The following is a 19619-nucleotide window of genomic DNA, read 5'->3' as shown; positions in this document are numbered from 1 at the left end:
GCTGTCGATAAGCATCATCTTCATTATCTTTTCCTCTTTTGTGGCAATTCTGGAAATCAATGTTGAAGATGATGGCATCATAGAATAAGAGGAATCAAGTTCCTCAATGATTAAGAAGATCCCCCCATTGAGTCTGGGTACTGAGAGAAGTGTAAGCAATCATGTCATTGTGTTCAACTGAAGAAATGTTCTTAAGAAAAAAGAATAAAGAATGTGTTCATGCTTGGCTAGGCCAGGAAAAGCAATATTTAGATCCAACTTGTCCTGTGCAATGGCCTAGAAGAGAGATGAAGGCAGCAAGTTATGTAACCCAATCTAAGGACCTAAAAACTGAAATCCATGGGAACAAAGTCTGTTTCTGTGCATGTTCAGGAAACAACTATGTTGATTAGAAAGTGGCATCAAGGGAGGCTGGAGAGAAGGCTTAGCAATTAAGAGCACTGTCTACTGTTCCATGGGACCAGGATTCAATTCCCAGCACCCAAATGGCAGCTCACAACTGTCTATGATTCAGTTCCATGGAACCCACCCTCACATAGACATACATGCAGGAAAAACACCAATGTGCATAGGATAAATAAACAACTTTAAAAATGTGGCATCGAGTAATACCTGGCATGGTGGCTTCCATCTGTAATCTCAACACTTGGTAGGCTGAGGCAGAAGGACCATCATGAGTTTGAGGCTACAGTGTGACCCTGTCTTAAAACGGATGAGAACAACAACAAAGGATTCCTAAGAACATGGCTCAGTGCTTGCCCCACAAGTATTCAGATCTGAATTTGGATCTCTGTGCCAACAGGTTCAGTGGTACATGCTTGCAATCCTAGCAATGGCGAGATGGGAAATGGAGACAGATACCTGGAGCTACTGGCCAACTAGCCTAGCTTGTTTGGCAAAGTCCAAGCTAATCAAAAGCCATACTGTTTTTTTAAGTTTATTTATTATTATAGTGTGTGAGGGCATGAGTGTCAGAGTACACACGCAGAGACTCAAAGGTAAATTCTTTGGAGTTGGTTCTCTCCTTTAATCTTTATCTGAGCTCTAGGAATAGAATTCAGGGCATCAGAAAAATCCCTTTTCTACCTGGCCATCTTGCCAGCCCCCAAAAACACAAGTTTAGGGCCTGGAGAGATGGCTCAGTGGTTAAGAACTCTAACTGTTCTTCCAGAGGACCTGGGTTCAATTCCCAGCAACCACATGGCAGCTTACAACTGTCTGAAAATCCAGTTCCAGGGGATCTGACACCTTCACACTGATTCACATAAAAGAAAGTTAAATAAATCATAAAATTTATTTAAAAAAAAAAACCCAAGTTTAAACAAAAAGTGAAAGGTACATTAAAAACAAAATTCAAGGTTGTCTTCTGACCTCCACATGTGAACACGCACATACCCACAAAGGTGTCCTCTAAACATACATACTCATTCACACATAATTTTTGAATAAATGGTTCGATCACCATTATCTAATATCTAGCATGAAACCTTCTATATCATTGTAATATTCACCTTTGAACCTGATTTGTAATTTGCATACAATTATGGAATAATCAAATCACCATGAAATAACCACAAAAATCCTGTCACTAGACATAGTGGTGTATTTCCAATATCAGGAGTGTAGCAGGCAGAAAAATAGCCAATTAAAAGACCAGTCTGAGCTGGGCAGTGGTGGTGCGCACCTTTAATCCCAGCACTCTGGAGGAAGAGGCAGGTGGATCTTAGTGAGTTCGAGGCCAGCCTGGTCTACAAAGTGAGTTCCAGGGCAGTCAGGGCTACACTGAGAAACCCTGCCTCAAATAAACAAACAAACAAACAAAAATCTGTGGCAGGAACAGAAAACCAAAAGCTCATCTATAGACTGAACTGGGAATTCCAACGGATTGCCTCAACTTCCCCAGCTGATTTCTGCTGGATGTGTGCAAACCTTTGATGATGGTACCCTTGTTTGTTCTCTTAATCAGGTTACTCCCATGGTTTGCTGAATGTTGCAAACTGATTTGAAAATATTTTGCTGTCTGTCTGGTGCTTCTATCTACTTGTTATTTACTCTTTTACTTTTCCAGCTTACTTAATAAACTCACTCACAACTGAAAGTACAGCTGCCACAGATCACTCTCTGAACCACATAGAATGAATACACTGTAAATTAACAAACTGGTGCTGGGATTTATCAAATAAGAAAGAATATGGTCTAACTAATTACTATAGAAATGAAAGAAGAAACTCAGCTGGGTAGGATGGTACACATCTATAATCCCAACACTGAAAAGGTTAAGGCAGGAGGAGATTGCAGTAAGCTCAAGGCTAACCTGGGGGATAGTAAAATGAGACTGTCTCAAAAAGGGGCCAGCAAGATGGCTCAGCAAAGGTATTTGCCACTAAGTTTGAGTTTGAGGCACAAAATACAAAGCGTGGCACATACTGAAATGAAAAAATAACAAACCCCTTTGACCCTAGGCCTAAAAAGACTGTAGATAACATACAAAAGGTTAGAGACAACAGAATAGTATAGTACACATCCAACACCTAATATGATTTGCACTCGTTCACTGGCATGAAAGTAACAAAAATATGAGACTTACACCCCACTCCAATCTGGCCCTGTCACTCCCACGCCCCTATACTATCCCCAGGCCTCCCCAGGCCTCCCCGGCCGTCTGTGCTCTAGGACTCTGACCTCGGGTGCTGGTGTAGCCCAACGAGCTGCTGACTTCATACTGGTGCAGGTGGGGGTTTGGGATCATCAGGATGTTGGTGCTCTTGCCCAGGGAGCTGTCATCAGAAGCCTGGCTCCTCACTTCCTCAGTGGGCAGTGCACGGCTTGGTAGGGAAGGGCTGGATGAGACATCACAGGAGCTGGCACTTTTGCGATTATGATTCTCCTGCTCCCTCACAGACCTGAAATGCAGGAGACAAATTACTACCATGAAAATGACACTTCAACTTTGAGTTAAAATATCAGTGATGATCATCAGCTACATATACTCAAGAAACCAATATTAAAACTCTCAATATGGGAAATAACGCTGGCCTGAACAACAAAGATTTCATCTCAAGAGCAGGGGGGAAGAAAGGGGCATGGTGATTTACATTTAGTCCTGCAATTGAGAGGCTGAAGCTGGAGGATCACTAGGAGTTCAAGGCCATTCTAGGCTACAGTGAATCCCTGAGCTATATATAGAATGAGACCCTGTATCAAAACTAGAAAAAAAATTTTTTTTTTTTTTTCCTGAGACAGGGTTTCTCTGTGTAACAGCTCTGGCTGTCCTGGAACTCTCTTTGTAGACGAGGCTGGCCTCAAACTCACAGAGATCTGCCTGCCTCTGCTCCTGAATGCTGGGATTATAGGAGTGCGCCACCACCAGGACAGCCAGAGCTGTTACACAGAGAAACCCATAAAGGTCCCTCAGGTTTTCTTTTGCTTTCTAATAGTCTGTTTTAATATAAACAAATGCTGGGCTGGAGAGATGGCTCAGTGGTTAAGAGCTTTGCCTGTTCTTCCAAAGGTCCTGAGTTCAATTCCCAGCAACCACATGGTGGCTCACAACCATCTGTAAAGAGGTCTGGTGCCCTCTTCTGGCCTGCGGCATGCACACACAGAGAATATTGTATGCATAATAAATAAATAAATATTAAAAAAAAAAACAAATGCTGTAATTAAAAAAATATATATGGAAGCCTTCACGAATTTGTGTGTTACCCCTGCACAGAGGCTATGCTAATCTCTGTGCTGTTCCAATGCAGTGAATGTGCTGAAGCATGCACCTCTCAGGTTTTCTGAACTGCTCTTTCTTCCTAAAATATAGCCTCACTATATAGTTGAGGCTGGCTTTGAATTTGGAATCCCTCCATCTTTGCCTCATGAGTGTCAGGTTATTGACTTGTGGCACAGGCCTTGGGTCCCTAAATCATTTTATATGCACCCCCAGAGGAATATGACAGAAAACCTGCAGGTGGCAAGGCGCTGAGCCCGGGATGGACCGGGCAGCCTGAATACTTGAGCATCGTAGGCATCATAATCTACTTGGATGGGCAGGGTGTTCTCAGATTCTTTTGGAGTCCCAAGAGCTGTAAAACACAAATAATACAATTAAAACACAGTTCTAACAGAGACACCTATAGAGGATCATCAAAATCTGCAAGGCATTGGGGCTATCTACCAAGGATAAGATGGAATAACCCAACTATCAGGTTAAGATTGAATGACATAAATGTCAAAGTGACAATAAAATAGTACAGCAGTAGCCGGGCAGCGTTCAGCACCAGTCTTACTGGTCCTGCTAGAGAGACCACCTGAGCATCCCCAGTGCTTTCCACCTGACCCATGCACTGCAGCTGACAAGGCACAGCTGCAAGGTGGCTAAGCACCCTTCCTAGGGTGACACAGGAATGTGGGTTACTGACTTTAATATGAACCTTCTTACGATACTTCCCATTATTTTGTGACCACGAATTACCTATTCCTAAAAGTGATGAGAAAGCATCTCAAAAATACTCACATGTGGCCAGACGGTGGTGGCACATGCCTTTCATCCCATCACTCAGGAGGCAGAGGCAGGGGGATCTCTGTGAGTTCAAGGGCAGCCTGATCTACAGAGCAAGTTCCAGGACAGCCAGGGCTACACTGAGAAACCCTTAAAAACAAATGAAAAAAACAAAAAACTCACATGTATCTCGGCCATTTTTGGTTTTCTCAGAAGTGGGCTGAAAAATTAAATAGATACTTTGTCACTCCTCTGACAGAAGCAAACGGAACACAGTATGTTATGTACTACTCCCCAGGGCAAAGACTACGTCATGGCTATCTAGTAACTGGGTGTTAACACTTGACACCGGCCTACCGCAGCGTCAAGCCCTGCCAAGTCTTTTAGTTTCCACTTTACATCTTAATCTCAGAAGCTTATCCAGTGGGGCATGGACCCCAGTTCCTGCCGGGGACTGAATCCCAGGCGTGCGTGTGCTCTACACTGGGCTACAGCCCCAGCTTCTCCATGAAGTTTCAACACAAAAATGTTTAAACCCTATTATGACCCTAGAGATGGGAGAAGGGAGCTGACAGTACACACAGCCGTGTGCAGCCCCTGAACGCTGTTCAGACTGGGGAAACATACCTTCTTTCCTGCCAGTTTGATCCGTGGGGTGAAACTGTTACAAAACAGCTGGCTTTTGGATGTGTAGAAACTATCAAAAAAAAAAGTTATTAATCTATAATTTATTTTTTTTATTTTGATGTACATTTGGTGTTTGGCCGACATATATGTCTGTGTGAGGGTATCAGATCCCCTGGAATTGGAGTTACAGAAAGTTGGACAGTTATAAACTGCCATGTGGGTGCTAAGAATTGAACCCAGGTCCTCTGGAAGAACAACCAATATTTGGTTTTTTGAGAGAAGGTTTCTCTGTAGCTTTGGACTGTCCTGGAACTAGCTCTTGTAGACCAGGCTGGCTTCGAACTCACAGAGATCCACCTGCCTCTGCCTCCGAGTACTGGGATTAAAGGTGTGCACCACCACTGCCTGGCTACAATCAATATTCTTAACTGCTGAGGCATCTCTCCAGTAACAATTTTTTTGTTTTTGTTTTTTGTTTTTCAAGACAGGGTTTCTCTGTATAATCCTAGTTGTTCTTAAACTCAGATTCGCCCACCTCTTCCTCCAAAGTGCTGGAATAAAAGGTGTGCTCGACTAAGCCCAGATTCTTTAATCTAAACCTTAAGACAAACAACAGGGGCTGGAGAGATGGCTCAGAGGTTAAGAGCACAGTCTGTTCTTCCAGAGGTCCTGAGTTCATTCCCAGCAACCACATGGTGGTTCACAACTGCCTATAATGAGATTGGTGCCCTCTTCTGGCCTGCAGGCACACATGCAGGCAGAACACAACACAACACACACACACACACACACACACACACACTTTTTAAAGACAAACTGTAAACCCAAGTATGACCAGTTTGCCTGTGTCTGGTTTTGTTTAGGTTCACAAATCTTCCCAATTCTAACCAGTGAGATTGCCCAGTGGGTAAGGCACTGTGCAAACCTGACAGTGTGATCTCCAGCAACCTATGATGGAAGGAGAGAATTAATTCCAAAAGTTATTCTGAACTCCACACAAACCAGAACTCACACTCACACCTCATTTACACATATGCATATGAATAATAATAAACCAAGCACAGTCATAAACGCCTTTAATCACAGCACTGGGAAGGCAGAGGCAGGTGGATCTCTATGAATTAAAAGGCCAGTCAAGGCTACATAGCCAGACATTTTCTCAAATAATAATAATAGTAAAAATGTTAAACTCCAACTTCAACATCAGCAATAATTTCAACTGTTGCTCTGGCCTTCTCTCCTCATACACCACAGGCTCACAGTATAGTGTGTAGTGGTCCTAACTGCTAACTAGATCAGAGTCCCCTATTTCAGGAACAAACCTCTTTACATCAGAATACTTTCATCCTGATGTTTGGTATGTTAGGTCCACAGGAAGTCTTCTTTTTTACTAATTTATTTATTTTTATTTTATGAACATTGGTGTTTTGCCTGCATGTATGTCTGGGTGGGGGTGTCAGATCCCCTGGAACAGGCAGTACAGACACTTGTGAGCTGCCATGTGGGTGCTGGGAATTGAACCTGGGTCCTCTATAAGAGCAGCCAGCTCTCTTAACCACTGAGCCATCTCTTCAGCCCCTATAGGAAGTTCTGAATATTCACTCGTTGGTTGGCACTTAGTTAAACAAGACAAAATAAAATAAAAACACAGTCCTCAAGAAGAGATAGCAGAAATTATTAAACATCAATCCATCTGAAAATAATTTTAATATAACCATGTTATAAATGTATGTTAACTGGAGACCAGCCCTTACACCCAAGTGCTGAATGAACACACAGAAATTGTACTGCCTTTCCATTCTTCAGGGACCCTGAACCTTGTATTATCTTTTCTCAGTCATAAACTTGCAAATAACGTTTGAGACATTGCCCTAATTCTACCTTCTAGAAAATCTCTGAGTATAAACAATTAAAAATTTAAAACAAAGCCAGGTGTGGTGACACACACTTTTTCAACACTTGGGAAACTGAGGAAGAAAGGTGGATCTCTGTGAGTTCAAGGCCAGTCTGATTTTGCTGGCCAGTCGCAGCTACAAGTGAAACCCTGCCTTAAAAAGCCAAGCCAACAGAATCTGCAGATTAGGGACAGGCTATAAGAACAACCTTATGGCACACTAAGTACATAAGAACACAAGAGTGTTACCTGTACCTGCCACTGGACTTGGAGTCCAGTCAACCCCTGGGATTGGGCTTCTCCCAGTAGTATACAAGAGAAAATTAAGTAGAAGTTGCTATTTTCTTCCCAGACATCAAGAGTAGGCCTGGAGAGATGGCTCAGTGGTTAAGGGCACTGACTACTCTTCCAGAGGACATGGGTTCAATTCCCAGCATCCATATGGCAGCTCACAATTATCTGTAACTCCAGTTCTAGGGGACCTGATACCCTAACATGGATATATACATGTGAGGAAAAAAAAATGCACATAAAATAAACCAAAAAAAAAAAAGAAAGAAAGAAAGAAAAAAAGAAAGAAAGAAAGAAAGAAAGAAAGAAAAGGAAAAAAAAAGCCAGGCTCAGGGCTGTGCACCTGAAATCCCAGCACAGGGAGGGACACCAGGTTGACATCTGCCCTCTGCAAGTATGTACATACACATGTACACACACCCTCATACGTAATGAAATATCTCTTACATTCTAAAAGACTGGAACTGCTTGATCTCCTTGTCACAGTTAGCAGTACACTCTGGAGACACTTAAGACGACTCTAAGAGAACAATGTATCACAGGGCATGGTGGCGCATGCCTTTAATTAATCTCAGCACCAGGAGAACAGAGGAAGTTCTAGGCCAGCCAGGGCTCTGTACAGAGACCCTGCCAAGAGAGAGAAAGACAGACAGAAAGAGAGAGACAGAGAGACAGAAAGACAGGGACATAGAAACAGAGAGAGTACACAATGTATCTAATTTCTATTAAGTTGAATCATGAAATTGCTATTTTTCAGGGTCACAAGCAATCCTTCATTGGGATTTCAGATTTTTTGTTTTGTTTTGTTTTGTGGTGAGGCTCACAATGAAATAAGAGAAACAGGTCTCAGTCTCTCTAAATTCTCAGATTTAAAAGTCCTTCACAAATGGTTCCATCCTGCATCAGAATGGCACCAGAAAACCAATGTAGGATTAAAAAATTAAGTGGTAATTTGAGAATCTTCTAAGTTACTATAAAGTAAAATTTGAGAAAAATACAGAGCTTTAATTGGAATTCATGTATTTTTATATATTCTATAGTTACTTTTTACACTTCCTGAACTAAACTCAAAATCATGAAATACAGTATAATTAATAGTGATTTTTAAGTTGTAAGTGTTTTTAAATGTATATTTAAAAAGTTACAAATACAGGGTCAGTGAGATGGTTCAGCAGCTAAAGATTATACTTGCAGTTGTTACTGGTCTGGCACAATGAAGATATTCTAAAGAGATACTTGTGTCTTTCAATCAAAAACTATAGAAACAACAGACCTCAAAGAAAAGATAATTCGCCAGGCTGTGGTGGCACACGCCTTTATATGCCTTTAATCCTAGCACTTGGGAGACAGAGGCAGGTGGATATCTGTGAGTTCAAGGCCAGCCGGGTCTAGTTCCAGAAGAGGCCCCAAAGAGAAATCCTGTCTTTAAAAAACGAAAGAAAGACAGACAGGCAGGCAGGCAGACAGAAAGGCAGGCAGACAGACAGAAAGGCAGGCAGACAGACAGAAAGGCAGGCAGACAGACAGAAAGGCAGGCAGACAGACAGAAAGGCAGGCAGACAGACAGAAAGGCAGGCAGGCAGACAGAAAGGCAGGCAGGCAGACAGAAAGGCAGGCAGGCAGACAGAAAGGCAGGCAGGCAGAAAGGTAGGCAGGCAGGCAGGCAGGCAGGCAAAGGGCAGGCAGACAGACAGAAAGGCAGGCAGGCAGACAGACAGAAAGGCAGGCAGGCAGACAGACAGGCAGACAGAAAGGCAGGCAGGCAGACAGAAAAGCAGGCAGACAGGCAGACAGAAAGGCAGGCAGGCAGGCAAAGGGCAGGCAGACAGACAGAAAGGCAGGCAGACAGACAGACAGGCAGGCAGACAGGCAGACAGAAAGGCAGGCAGGCAGGCAGGCAGGCAGGCAGGCAGACAGGAAGAAAGAAAGAAAGTAAGAAAGAAAGAAAGAAAGGAAAATTCCCCCCCAAATTTCATGATGGAAAAGGAAAAGCTGCCAGTGTGGGACTTGTCCCCTGGGAAGAAATTTCTAACAGTTCTAACAATCCATCACACCTGACAGGATGAGACTAAACCCCAGATGATGATGGGTCACTGGTGGGCAGGACCACACCTTGACTCGCATAGCTTAAGTGTGTACATCCTTGGTCCTCTATTTAAATTTTGATCTCACTTTAGGAACTGAAAAAGAGTAGAGGGGTTTGCTGGATCTCTTTATCCATCTTGCCAATGCTGCTACACGGAATCAATCTTTTTCTGCTTTCTACTGTTTTTCCCCTCAGAGTTACAGATCAAAACAGGGGCTGGACATATGGCTCCAGGATTAAGAGTACTGGCTACTTTTCCAGAGGACCAGGTTTGATTCCTAGTTCCCACACGATGGCTCACAATCTATAACTCCAGTTTCAGGGGACCCAATGCCCTCTTCTGACCTCTGGGGACACACGGCAAGCATGTAGTGCACATACAGGCAAAAGACCCAGGTAAATAAAGTTTGTTTTTTTTGTTTGTTTGTTTGTTTTGTTTTTTGTTTTTTTTGATTTTTCGAGATAAGGTTTCTATGTGGTTTTGGAGCCTGTCCTGGAACTAGCTCTTGTAGACCAGGCTGGTCTCACAGAGATCCGCCTGCCTCTGCCTCCCGAGTGCTGGGATTAAAGACGTGCGCCACCACCGCCCGGCTTGTTTTTTTTTTTTTAAGTATGATATCTGTGCTAAATGTGATAGTTTATAGTTTTAATATTAGCCTTACTGAGGCAGAACAACCAACAGTTCTTAGCATGGCTATATAAAAAGACCTCAAGAAAAAGTACAATTTTTCTTTTCTTTTCTTTTTCTTTTTCCTTTCTTTCTTGAGACAGGGTTTCTCTGTGTAGCCTTGGCTGTCCTGGAACTCACTCTGTAGACCAGGCTGGCCTTAAACCCAAAAAGATCTGCCTGTCTCTGCCTCCCAAGTATGGGTATTAAAGGCATGTGCTACCATTGCCCATCTCCCAGCTTACAATTTTTCATAAAAAACCATCCATACAAAATTTTATGGGTTCTGAGAGAAGTAAGAGACATTCATTGAACAGGATAATTGTAATGGGACCACATTATCCTTACAGATGGCTAAACAAGTAATCCTTGCTCACTTCTGGTTCTTCATCTATGAATATAGGTGAAAACAACAATCACTGCACCAATAGGAACACAGCTTGTGACAAAAATAAAAGACACATACACAAGGCTAACATTTGTATTTGTTGTGAGTTTCCAAGCTGGTCTCTAGTATATATTTGAAACTTAAATACTGTAGAAGCCAGACCAGCAAGACTGCTCTGTAAAGTTGCTTGCGATGACCTGAGTTGGCTCCCCAGGAAGTACATGGAGGAAGGAAAAAAAAAACCAAACTTTACAAATGGTCCTCTGACCTACACAAGTGTGCCATGGCATGAGCAGGCATATGAGCATGCACACAAATAAATAAGAATAATATTCCTTTTTTTAAAAAAAAATGCTATAGAAGGTTCTATTGAGCTAGAGGCATAAGCCAAGTAGTCGGCCACTCATGGAGCCCAGCCCATGACAAACAACACAAAGAACAGAAAGCACCAAAGGAAAAGCATCTACTGCCACTGGGGAGGAGTCATAGGGGAGAAGGGCTGGAGCTGGGTCTTGAAGAAAAGCACCTGCAAGAAAATAACTAGCAAAGGCCCTCTATGTCAACAACAACAACAAAAAAGCCCAGACCTGAGGTAAGTTGAAAGTGTTGAGAGTGTCTGCCAAGAAAAAGAAATGGTAGCAGGAGAGGAGGCTGCAGGAGTCAGCCACGTTAGCCCTTATTAAGCTCTCTTGAAGAGCTGAACCAAACACACACACATAAAGCAGTGGTTTAAAGACCACTGTCTCCAGATCCCAAGGATTCTGACATATCACACCATGCCCTGTGAGGGCAGAGAAGAACACTAATACTTTTTTACTTCTTGAGAGTCAAACTAAGACTAAAAAAACCATCTTGTTACTCAGGAATAAAATGAAAAATGAAAGAAAGAAGAAAATAATTGAGAGCTGTGCTGAGCAATTGCGTACTATGTATAAAGCCCTAGGTGTGGACTGGAGAGACTGTTCAATGTTTAAGAGAACTTGAGCTTGGTTCCCAGCACCCATATCAGGCAGCTCTGTAACTCCAGCTCCAGATGATCCAACACTTTCACCTGGTCTTTGTATGCATCCATATACAGATGGTGATGGAGGAAGGTAATTGGCTAATAAAGGCACTGCCCTGGCCCATTTTATTGGTTAGAGGATAGGTGGGAGGAGTAAACAGAACAAAATGCTGGGAGGAAGAGGAAGTGAGCTCAGAGACTACACAGCTCTCCTCTCGGGAGCAGACGCCTGAGAGAGACGCCATGCCCCGCTCCTGGGATGAAGCTCCAACCCAGTATGGACAACCCAGTATGGACATAGGCTAGAAGACGCCTGAGAGAGACGCCATGCCCCGCTCCCGGCATGAAGCTCCAACCCAGGATGGACTAGGCTAGAATCTTCCCAGTAAGACCGGTTCTCACAGATTGTTAGAGATGGGTTGATCGGGATGTGAGAATTAGCCTGTAAGTGCTGGAGCTAAAGGGCCAAGCAGTGCTTGAAAGAATACAGTGTCTGTGTAATTATTTCGGGGCATAAGCTAGCCGGGCAGGCGGCTGGGGTTCTGGGAATGCAGCCCCGCCGCCCTTATTACTACAGTTGGCGCCCAGACGTGTGGACAACTAAACCCATTTAAAAAACCTGAGAAGGCTTAAAAATAAGGGAGAGAGAGTTTAACACAGATTTTTGCTGTTTGTTGGTGGCATGCTGTAGAGAGATTTCCTGATTCGGCAACAGTAGCAGAAAAAATGCTGTGTCATTTTAAAGCGTGACTTCCTGGGGCTGTGCCGCCATTGCGATCTCTGTCTGGCTCCTGTGGGGGACAGAGCTTTTTTTTTTTTTCTTTTTTTTTTCTTTTTTTTTTTTTGGTTTTTTGAGACAGGGTTTCTCTGTGGCTTTGGAGCCTGTCCTGGAACTAGCTCTTGTAGACCAGGCTGGTCTCGAACTCACAGAGATCCGCCTGCCTCTGCCTCCCGAGGGACAGAGCTTTTGAATAGAGCATTTGGAGTAAAGTGCTACGATTTGTTTGATGGCAACTAGACTCGCTGTGTTCTCGGGCCTGCTCTGCTTGTTAGAGGCAAGCATGCGCTTTCATCTAAGAGAGGCTTCCTGACTCAGCTTTAGCTGCAAAGCCTGCAGCTCATTAAGAGGTCCTGCCACGAAACACTTAAACGGTGTTGACGAAAAGCTGAACACATGCTTTTTGGTTTTCAGCCATAGCAGGAAAAAAGCTGTGCCGTTTAAAAATGCCGGCTTTCTGGGCTGTCCTGCCAGGACAAACTCTGACTCTTTTACACAGGCGGTTTGTGCGGTTTGCAAGCACAGGCTGCTGAAGCTCGCTTGCTGGCTACAGCCAGTACCTCAGCCATGAGGCTGGAAAGCTAAGGAATGGGCTGGATCCAGCCGGCAAAGCCACGCCTTTAATCCTACTGATATTGCTTGGTAAATTAAAGACTTGTGTGGTCAGAAAAAGAGAGATTACAGTAAAGAGAGATTCAAAGACAAAGAAAATTTCTAAATGGTTTGAAGTGTGTTAAAAATATATGCAGACTAAAATTTAAAGTTCTTAAAGTAACAAAAAAAAAAAAGGAAGAGAGTTGTTGTGTGTGGTAGCACATGCCTTTAATCCCAGTGCCTAGAAGGCAGAGACAAACAGGTCTCTGTGAGTTCAAGGTGTCGTAGTGTACACCTTTAATCCCAATGCCTGGGAGGCAGAGACAGGCGGATCTCTGAGAGTTCAAAGACAGCCTGGTCTACAGAGTTACTTCAGGTCAAAGATACAGAGAACCTGTCTCAAAAAGCAAAAAGTTAAAAGTAAAAATAAACGAAATAGAGGTTAAAACAAAGCTGTACAAAGATGGAAAATACACAGAGAATCTTGATACTGTATGCTATTATGCTCTCTTTGAATTATTTGAATGCTGAGGAAGGAGCAACAGCTCCTAAAAGATATTTATTTATAAATACTGCTGAACTAATCCAACATAGATATCTTGAATTTGGATCTAAGGATATGATACTTTGGAAAAGAGTTCCTTATTTTGTTTTCACAGAGGATGAGATGCTGTTTATTTCTTCTATTCCGATTTGGTATGATGGACCACGTCCTCCTGAATGGTTCCTGTGCACGCCTTCAGAAAATTGCTTTGCTCAACTGCCAACTTAGATGAAACTAACACACAGGTTATAACATGAAAGACCTAATTAACGACGCCCCCATTCAGCAGGAAGCAGTTTGGAGAGAAATAACTGCGCCCATATTCCCAAAAAATGTTTATAAATGTTCTTTTACATTTAAAGGGGGATATGATATAGGTATGAATAATTTACATTAGTATAGATTTTGCTTTATTGATAGAGATTTAAGGTCAATTTTGTTATATGTATAAGTGTTTCTGATTTTGATTAAGGTATTGTGATTGTGTAGTTCATTTAAATATGTACTGTATAATTAAGAAATATAGGTTGTTAATGGATAATCATCGATAATAGTAAAGCTTGTAGTCATGTTAATTAGATTTTCTAGATATATAGAGATATATTTTAGATAGACATTCTTCATGTCTTTCAAAGATTACAGAATAGGACTTTTCATGACAATGAGACACTCTGCTCCTGACAGCACCAATCTACTTCAAAAGGAAGATGGGCATCGAAGAGGCTCGTTATGGAGTTTGATAGCCATTTGGGCAAGAAACTGCTCTTGCCTATTGCATAAACTGGACACAGAGAACCCGCAGAGAGAGGACTACTGAACTTGCCTAAGGTGAGATGATCTTTCGGGGTTCCTGATTCATGAAAGAGTCTGCGAGACATTCTGCAGGACACAACAGACTGAACTGACTTTGAATTTTCCTGCTTTATGGAAATGTCTGCTGGATACCATGGGTCTGAAGGCTGAAGATGGATGCCCCAACGGTACAGAGGAACTTTGGGTGACTGTCCAGGCAGCAAGATGTCTCTATCATTTCTAGAGTTTTAAAAGTTGCTTTTTGCCTGTTTGTTTATGTAGTATTGTATCTTTCTGGAGTCTTTGATGGAGTTAAAAAATAGTTGGTTATAGTTATAGTTTTCCTTAGTTATGATAAAGATTATTGTAACTTTTACTTGATAACTGTTTTGTTATATGTAATTTTGCTATGTGAAAGTTAAAGCTTTTTTTTGGTTTAAACCGAAAAAGGGGAAATGATGGAGGAAGGTAATTGGCTAATAAAGGCACTGCCCTGGCCCATTTTATTGGTTAGAGGATAGGTGGGAGGAGTAAACAGAACAAAATGCTGGGAGGAAGAGGAAGTGAGCTCAGAGACTACACAGCTCTCCTCTCGGGAGCAGACGCCTGAGAGAGACGCCATGCCCCGCTCCCGGGATGAAGCTCCGACCCAGTATGGACATAGGCTAGAAGACGCCTGAGAGAGACGCCATGCCCCGCTCCCGGCATGAAGCTCCAACCCAGGATGGACTAGGCTAGAATCTTCCCAGTAAGACCGGTTCTCACAGATTGTTAGAGATGGGTTGATCGGGATGTGAGAATTAGCCTGTAAGTGCTGGAGCTAAAGGGCCAAGCAGTGCTTGAAAGAATACAGTGTCTGTGCAATTATTTCGGGGCATAAGCTAGCCGGGCAGGCGGCTGGGGTTCTGGGAATGCAGCCCCGCCGCCCTTATTACTACAAGATGGCATGTGCATATATAAAAATAAAAGTAAATATTAAAACAATGACAACAACCAAATAGAACCAAGCCCTTGGTACAACTCCCAGTACAACCAACTAGCCAAGAAATAAATAAGCTAGTAAATAAGACAGGTTTGGATGGCTCACAATATGATCCCAGCATTCAGGAGGCTGAGGCAGGTCTGCCAGGAATCTGAGCCCAGGCCACACAGAGAAACCATCTCAAAAAAACAAAACAAATTTAAAGAGTCAATATCAAGGAAATTATTCAAAACATTTATCTTCCACTCGTGATGACACCCACCTGTGGTTTATCCAGTGAGGGATATTATAATCATCGCCCAGCCGAGAGTCCCTCGGAACACTCCGGTTATGCAGCTGCAAGGAAAAAGCCGGAACATGAATAAGCTAGAAACTTCCAATCTTTCTATTTTTAATTATTGTTCAACTGGTCTTTCAGAAGGAAGCCGAAATTCTATTACCTTGAATAATGGCACAGCATGTAAAGGCTGCTCTCCCATACATACTAGGTCCACCCCAATTCCTAAAAAGGAAAGGACAAAAAAGGCGGGTCAAGAGGACAACAGCAGAGGTGAGTATTCTAATCTGTTAGTATTACTGAACATTGTACGAGGTAAAACTGACTTGCTATGCTGCAGTTTATAAACTCATCATTGCTACCTATACTGGAAGGAAATACATGAATTTTCTTTTTTCTCTAATGTGCTTTAGGTTAGACACTGATTACCCAGATCTGTAAAAAGAGAAACAAGACCTCCACAACTCAATTCTAGTGACACCCCTGATCACCACATAAAGCCCTTTATCACCTAAGAGACAATGAGAGCACCACACTTACAGGACAAGGGAGGGTATTAACACAGGGAGACAGGAGAAACCAAGGACTGTTACCATTATCAATCATACGCTGCTTAGTCAGTATCATGAGTAGGCGGTCCACTTCAAAGACACCCACCCCGGGTGTGATCACCACAGACATCTGTCCAGTTCGGTCAAAGTTGCGGTTGATGTAGTGCTTGTCAAACACTTTAGAGAAAACAAAAATCCTCCCAGTGACGATGTCACAGCTTTTCAGGAACCAGACACAGGCAAACAACACAGCGTTTGGTGCACTTTGCACTCATTCCAGACATACCAAGTGACTCATTCTGACCTGAATTTTACCACGTCATGCACACATGTACCTTTCCCTTTTACTTTAGCAGTGTCTTAAAAACAAAACATTCACTTTACCCTTTATAAATCACGCTCACTGGTGCCCAATAGTGGCCCACAGCTTAATTTTTATGATATAAACTTACATCATCCATCAATGAGTCTATACTTAAAGTTCCAAGAACCAAATAAGATACATATGCCATACTTATTTATGTATTGTGTACACTCAAGTGCCACAGTGCACGCGTAGAAGTCAGAGGACAACTTGAAGTTTTCTCCTTCTAAGATCTCAGGGATCAAACCCAGGTCCTCAACTTGGTATCAGGTGCCTTTACCCACTAAGTTCATTTCATTGCCCTGTGTTTGTGTTTGTGCTTTGATGGACAGAGTCTCTAGTAGCTCACTTTCTCTATATCCCTCATGCTTCTTATTCTCCTACCTCAGGCTCTACACTCTAGAATATATGTATTTTCTTTTAAAAAGCAGAATGGAGCCAGGTGGTGGCACACACCTTTAATCCCAGCACTCAGGAGGCAGAGGCAGGTGGATCTCTGTGAGTTGTGGCCAGCCTGGTCTACAGAGTGAGTTTCAAGACAAGTTCCAAAGTTACACAGAGAAACCATGTCTCAATCCCCTGCTCCCCCCAAAAAAAAAGAAAGAAAGAAAAAAGTAGAATCTAAAATTTAAAAAATTAGCTAAAATCAGCTGAGGGATGAAATGAGAAATAAACAGTCTACCAGGCAGGAGCCCTGTCAGCTCTTTACCACAGGAGGCTGATTGCCAACAGAAGGCCCACGGGCCAAAGAGCAGTCATTGTGACCATTCAATTAGAATGTACTACTTTGAGTTAGTTTGAAGTGTAGATGGGAAGAAGGCCTCCAAGTCTGGGGCTTTGAGCATCAGCATTGAGCTGTGTATGGCCACATGGGAAGCAAGAGGTCAGATTACTGCGGTCTTACTCACCGTTGAAGGATAAATTGATGGCCTCTAGGTAGTTTCCTTGTGCTGAGGTAGAATTGTCTCCTTGAGGAAAGCCCCCTAAAGCAAAAATACAAAACAAGGAAAAACATTTCATGAAAAACGAACTCTTAAAAAAAAAAGAAGGTGCCAGGTGGTGGTGGTGGCACATGCCTTTAATCCCAGGACTCAGGAGGCAGAGATGGGAGGATAGCTGAGTTTCAGGCCTCTTGGTCTACAGAGCGAACTCCAGGACAGCCAGGCTTACACAGAGAAACTCTGTCTAGAGACATATCCCACCCCTCAAGAAAACTCCAAAAAACAAAAACAAACCAGGAAGGCACCTGGCTCACACTGTGTTAGTTGGGAACATTGTAGGAGCTGGTAGCATAGATAACGAACAACTGGCTCCAACTGACCAAACCTGACCAGAAGCAGAAACTATCTACAGCAACACAAGGGAATGGAGCATGAGCTGCTTCTCTGTCTCCAGCCTCCATTCCACATGCCACTTCCCCACTGCACCTCTGACACATGGATGCAGTACCTGCCTGTTCCAGTCGCACCAACACTGGATACTGAATGAAGAGTTTTTTAATGGTCACAAGGAGCGATGTCCACTCTTCCCTCCTCTCATTCTGAGCCACCACTCTGAAAGGAATATGATCATGAAAGAGAAATCGAGCACCTATTGTAGTAGGAGCTACGGGCTGCATTCCCACCCAGCTCCTGCACGGCTAGCTTAGCCCCGGAAATAACAGCACACAAAATGTATTCTTTTAAACACTGCCTGGTCCATTAGTTTCAGCCTCTTATTGGCTAATTCCCACATCTTGCTTTAACCCATACTTAATAATGTGTGTAGCACCACGAGATGGTGGCTTATCAGGAAGGATCTTAACCTGCGTCCATCTTGGAGAGGAGAGCTATATCGTCTCACTCACGTCCCTTCTTCCCAGCATTCTGTTCTGTCTACTCCGCCTATCTAAATTCTGCCCTATCAGGCCAAGCAATTTTCTTTATTAATTAACCAATGAAAGCAACAGATAGATAGAAAACACTCCCACATCAACCGAATATCCCATTCATTACAAAGTTTCAAGGAGGGAGGAAAACGTGTCTCGTAATAGTAATAAGCAGGGGATAAAGGATAAAGGGATAAACATGTCTACAATTCAAGGACTGAAGACTAAGGTAGGAAGACCCACAAGTTCAAGGATAGGCTGGGAACATGGTGAGGTTCAGAAAAGCCAGGGTCAAAACAACAAGCCGAGTTGTGGTGTCGCAAGACTTTGATTCCAGCACTCTTGAGGCAGAGATAGAAGGATCTCTCTGAGTTATGGGTCAACCTGGTCTATAGAGGGAATTCTAGGCCAGCCTAGGCTACAGAGAAAGACCCTGTCTCAAAACAAAAAACAAATGAACAAAGGTGGCTCATCAGATAAAGGCATCAGCCACAGACCCTGATACATTGTTCATATTAGGGATCCACAAGGTAAAAAGAGGGAACACACTCACAAGCTGTCCTCCGACCGCCACAAATAGTGTTCCCCCGAATACATCATATGCCATAAATAAATAAGTAAATCAGGGCTAGAGAGATGGCTCAGTGGTCAAGAGAACTGGCTAATTTCCAAGAGGACCCAGGTTCAATTCTAAACACCCACATGGCAGCTCACAGCTCTCTGTAACTCCAGTTCCAGGGGATTTGACACACTCACACAGACAAAACGGTTTACTGAAACACCTGCATGGTTATGCAGTGGCCTTTAATAACAGACAAACTGGAGGCTTTTAGAAGAGCTGGTACAGGAGCAACTAAATGCTCAGCATATTGAAGAATCACCCATCCCTTGGAATTCTCCTGTATTTGTTGTTAAAAGGAAATCTAGAAAATGGAGAATGGTAACAGATCTAAGAGTTATAATAATGTGATTCAGCCAATGGGCTCTCTACAGTCTCGCATTCCTTTGCCTTCCCTATTACCTAAAGGATGGCCTCCTATAGTTATTGGTTTAAAAGACTGTCTCTTCACTGTACCTTTACAAGAAAAAGACAGAGAAAAATTTGCTTTCATACATGGTTGTGAGCCACCACGTGGTTACTGGAAATTGAACTCAGGACCTCTGGAAGAGCAGCCAATGCTCTTAATTGCTGAGCCATCTCTCTAGTTCCCACCCACAAGAATTTTAATGTAGAAGGATTATCTTAGAATGGATCTTTTTACCACATAAGCTGAGTAAAAAATGAAAAACTTATGTGGAAAAGGTTTCTGAGTTAATTCTAAAAGGAATATTGAGACTTTGTCAATAAGCAGAAATAGACCCAGCAAAAATTGTAGTACCTTTAAGTAATGATGAAATTGAAAAATTGTGGGTGAACCGTGGCAA

The 19619-nt window shown here is 42.8% G+C and overlaps 1 protein-coding gene and 1 pseudogene across 15 annotated transcripts in view; both read right to left on the bottom strand.

Annotated features, from left to right (window-relative positions):
* LOC121436441 (GATOR complex protein DEPDC5) overlaps positions 1-19619 on the bottom strand; it is a 125428-nt gene that overhangs the window by 71592 nt on the left and 34217 nt on the right. For 14 of the 15 annotated variants that reach the window (XM_041636337.1, XM_041636336.1, XM_041636351.1 and 11 more), the window contains exons 13-21: positions 17777-17880; positions 17236-17310; positions 16006-16140; positions 15576-15637; positions 15398-15471; positions 5117-5186; positions 4673-4709; positions 3953-4073; positions 2683-2903 (exon numbers count right to left, since the gene is read on the bottom strand). In XM_041636337.1, coding sequence (XP_041492271.1) covers positions 2683-2903; positions 3953-4073; positions 4673-4709; positions 5117-5186; positions 15398-15471; positions 15576-15637; positions 16006-16140; positions 17236-17310; positions 17777-17880 — 899 coding nt within the window. The remainder of the gene's footprint in view (positions 1-2682; positions 2904-3952; positions 4074-4672; positions 4710-5116; positions 5187-15397; positions 15472-15575; positions 15638-16005; positions 16141-17235; positions 17311-17776; positions 17881-19619) is intronic. The other variant, XM_041636348.1, reaches the window with a different exon arrangement.
* LOC121436614 lies at positions 3671-3770 on the bottom strand (annotated as a pseudogene).

The sequence above is a fragment of the Microtus oregoni genome, unplaced genomic scaffold, assembly GCF_018167655.1.
Source record: "Microtus oregoni isolate MIOR12 unplaced genomic scaffold, Mior012 000049F_ref0000343, whole genome shotgun sequence".
NCBI lineage: Eukaryota > Metazoa > Chordata > Mammalia > Rodentia > Cricetidae > Microtus > Microtus oregoni.
This window is presented reverse-complemented; position numbering and strand designations above follow the sequence as displayed.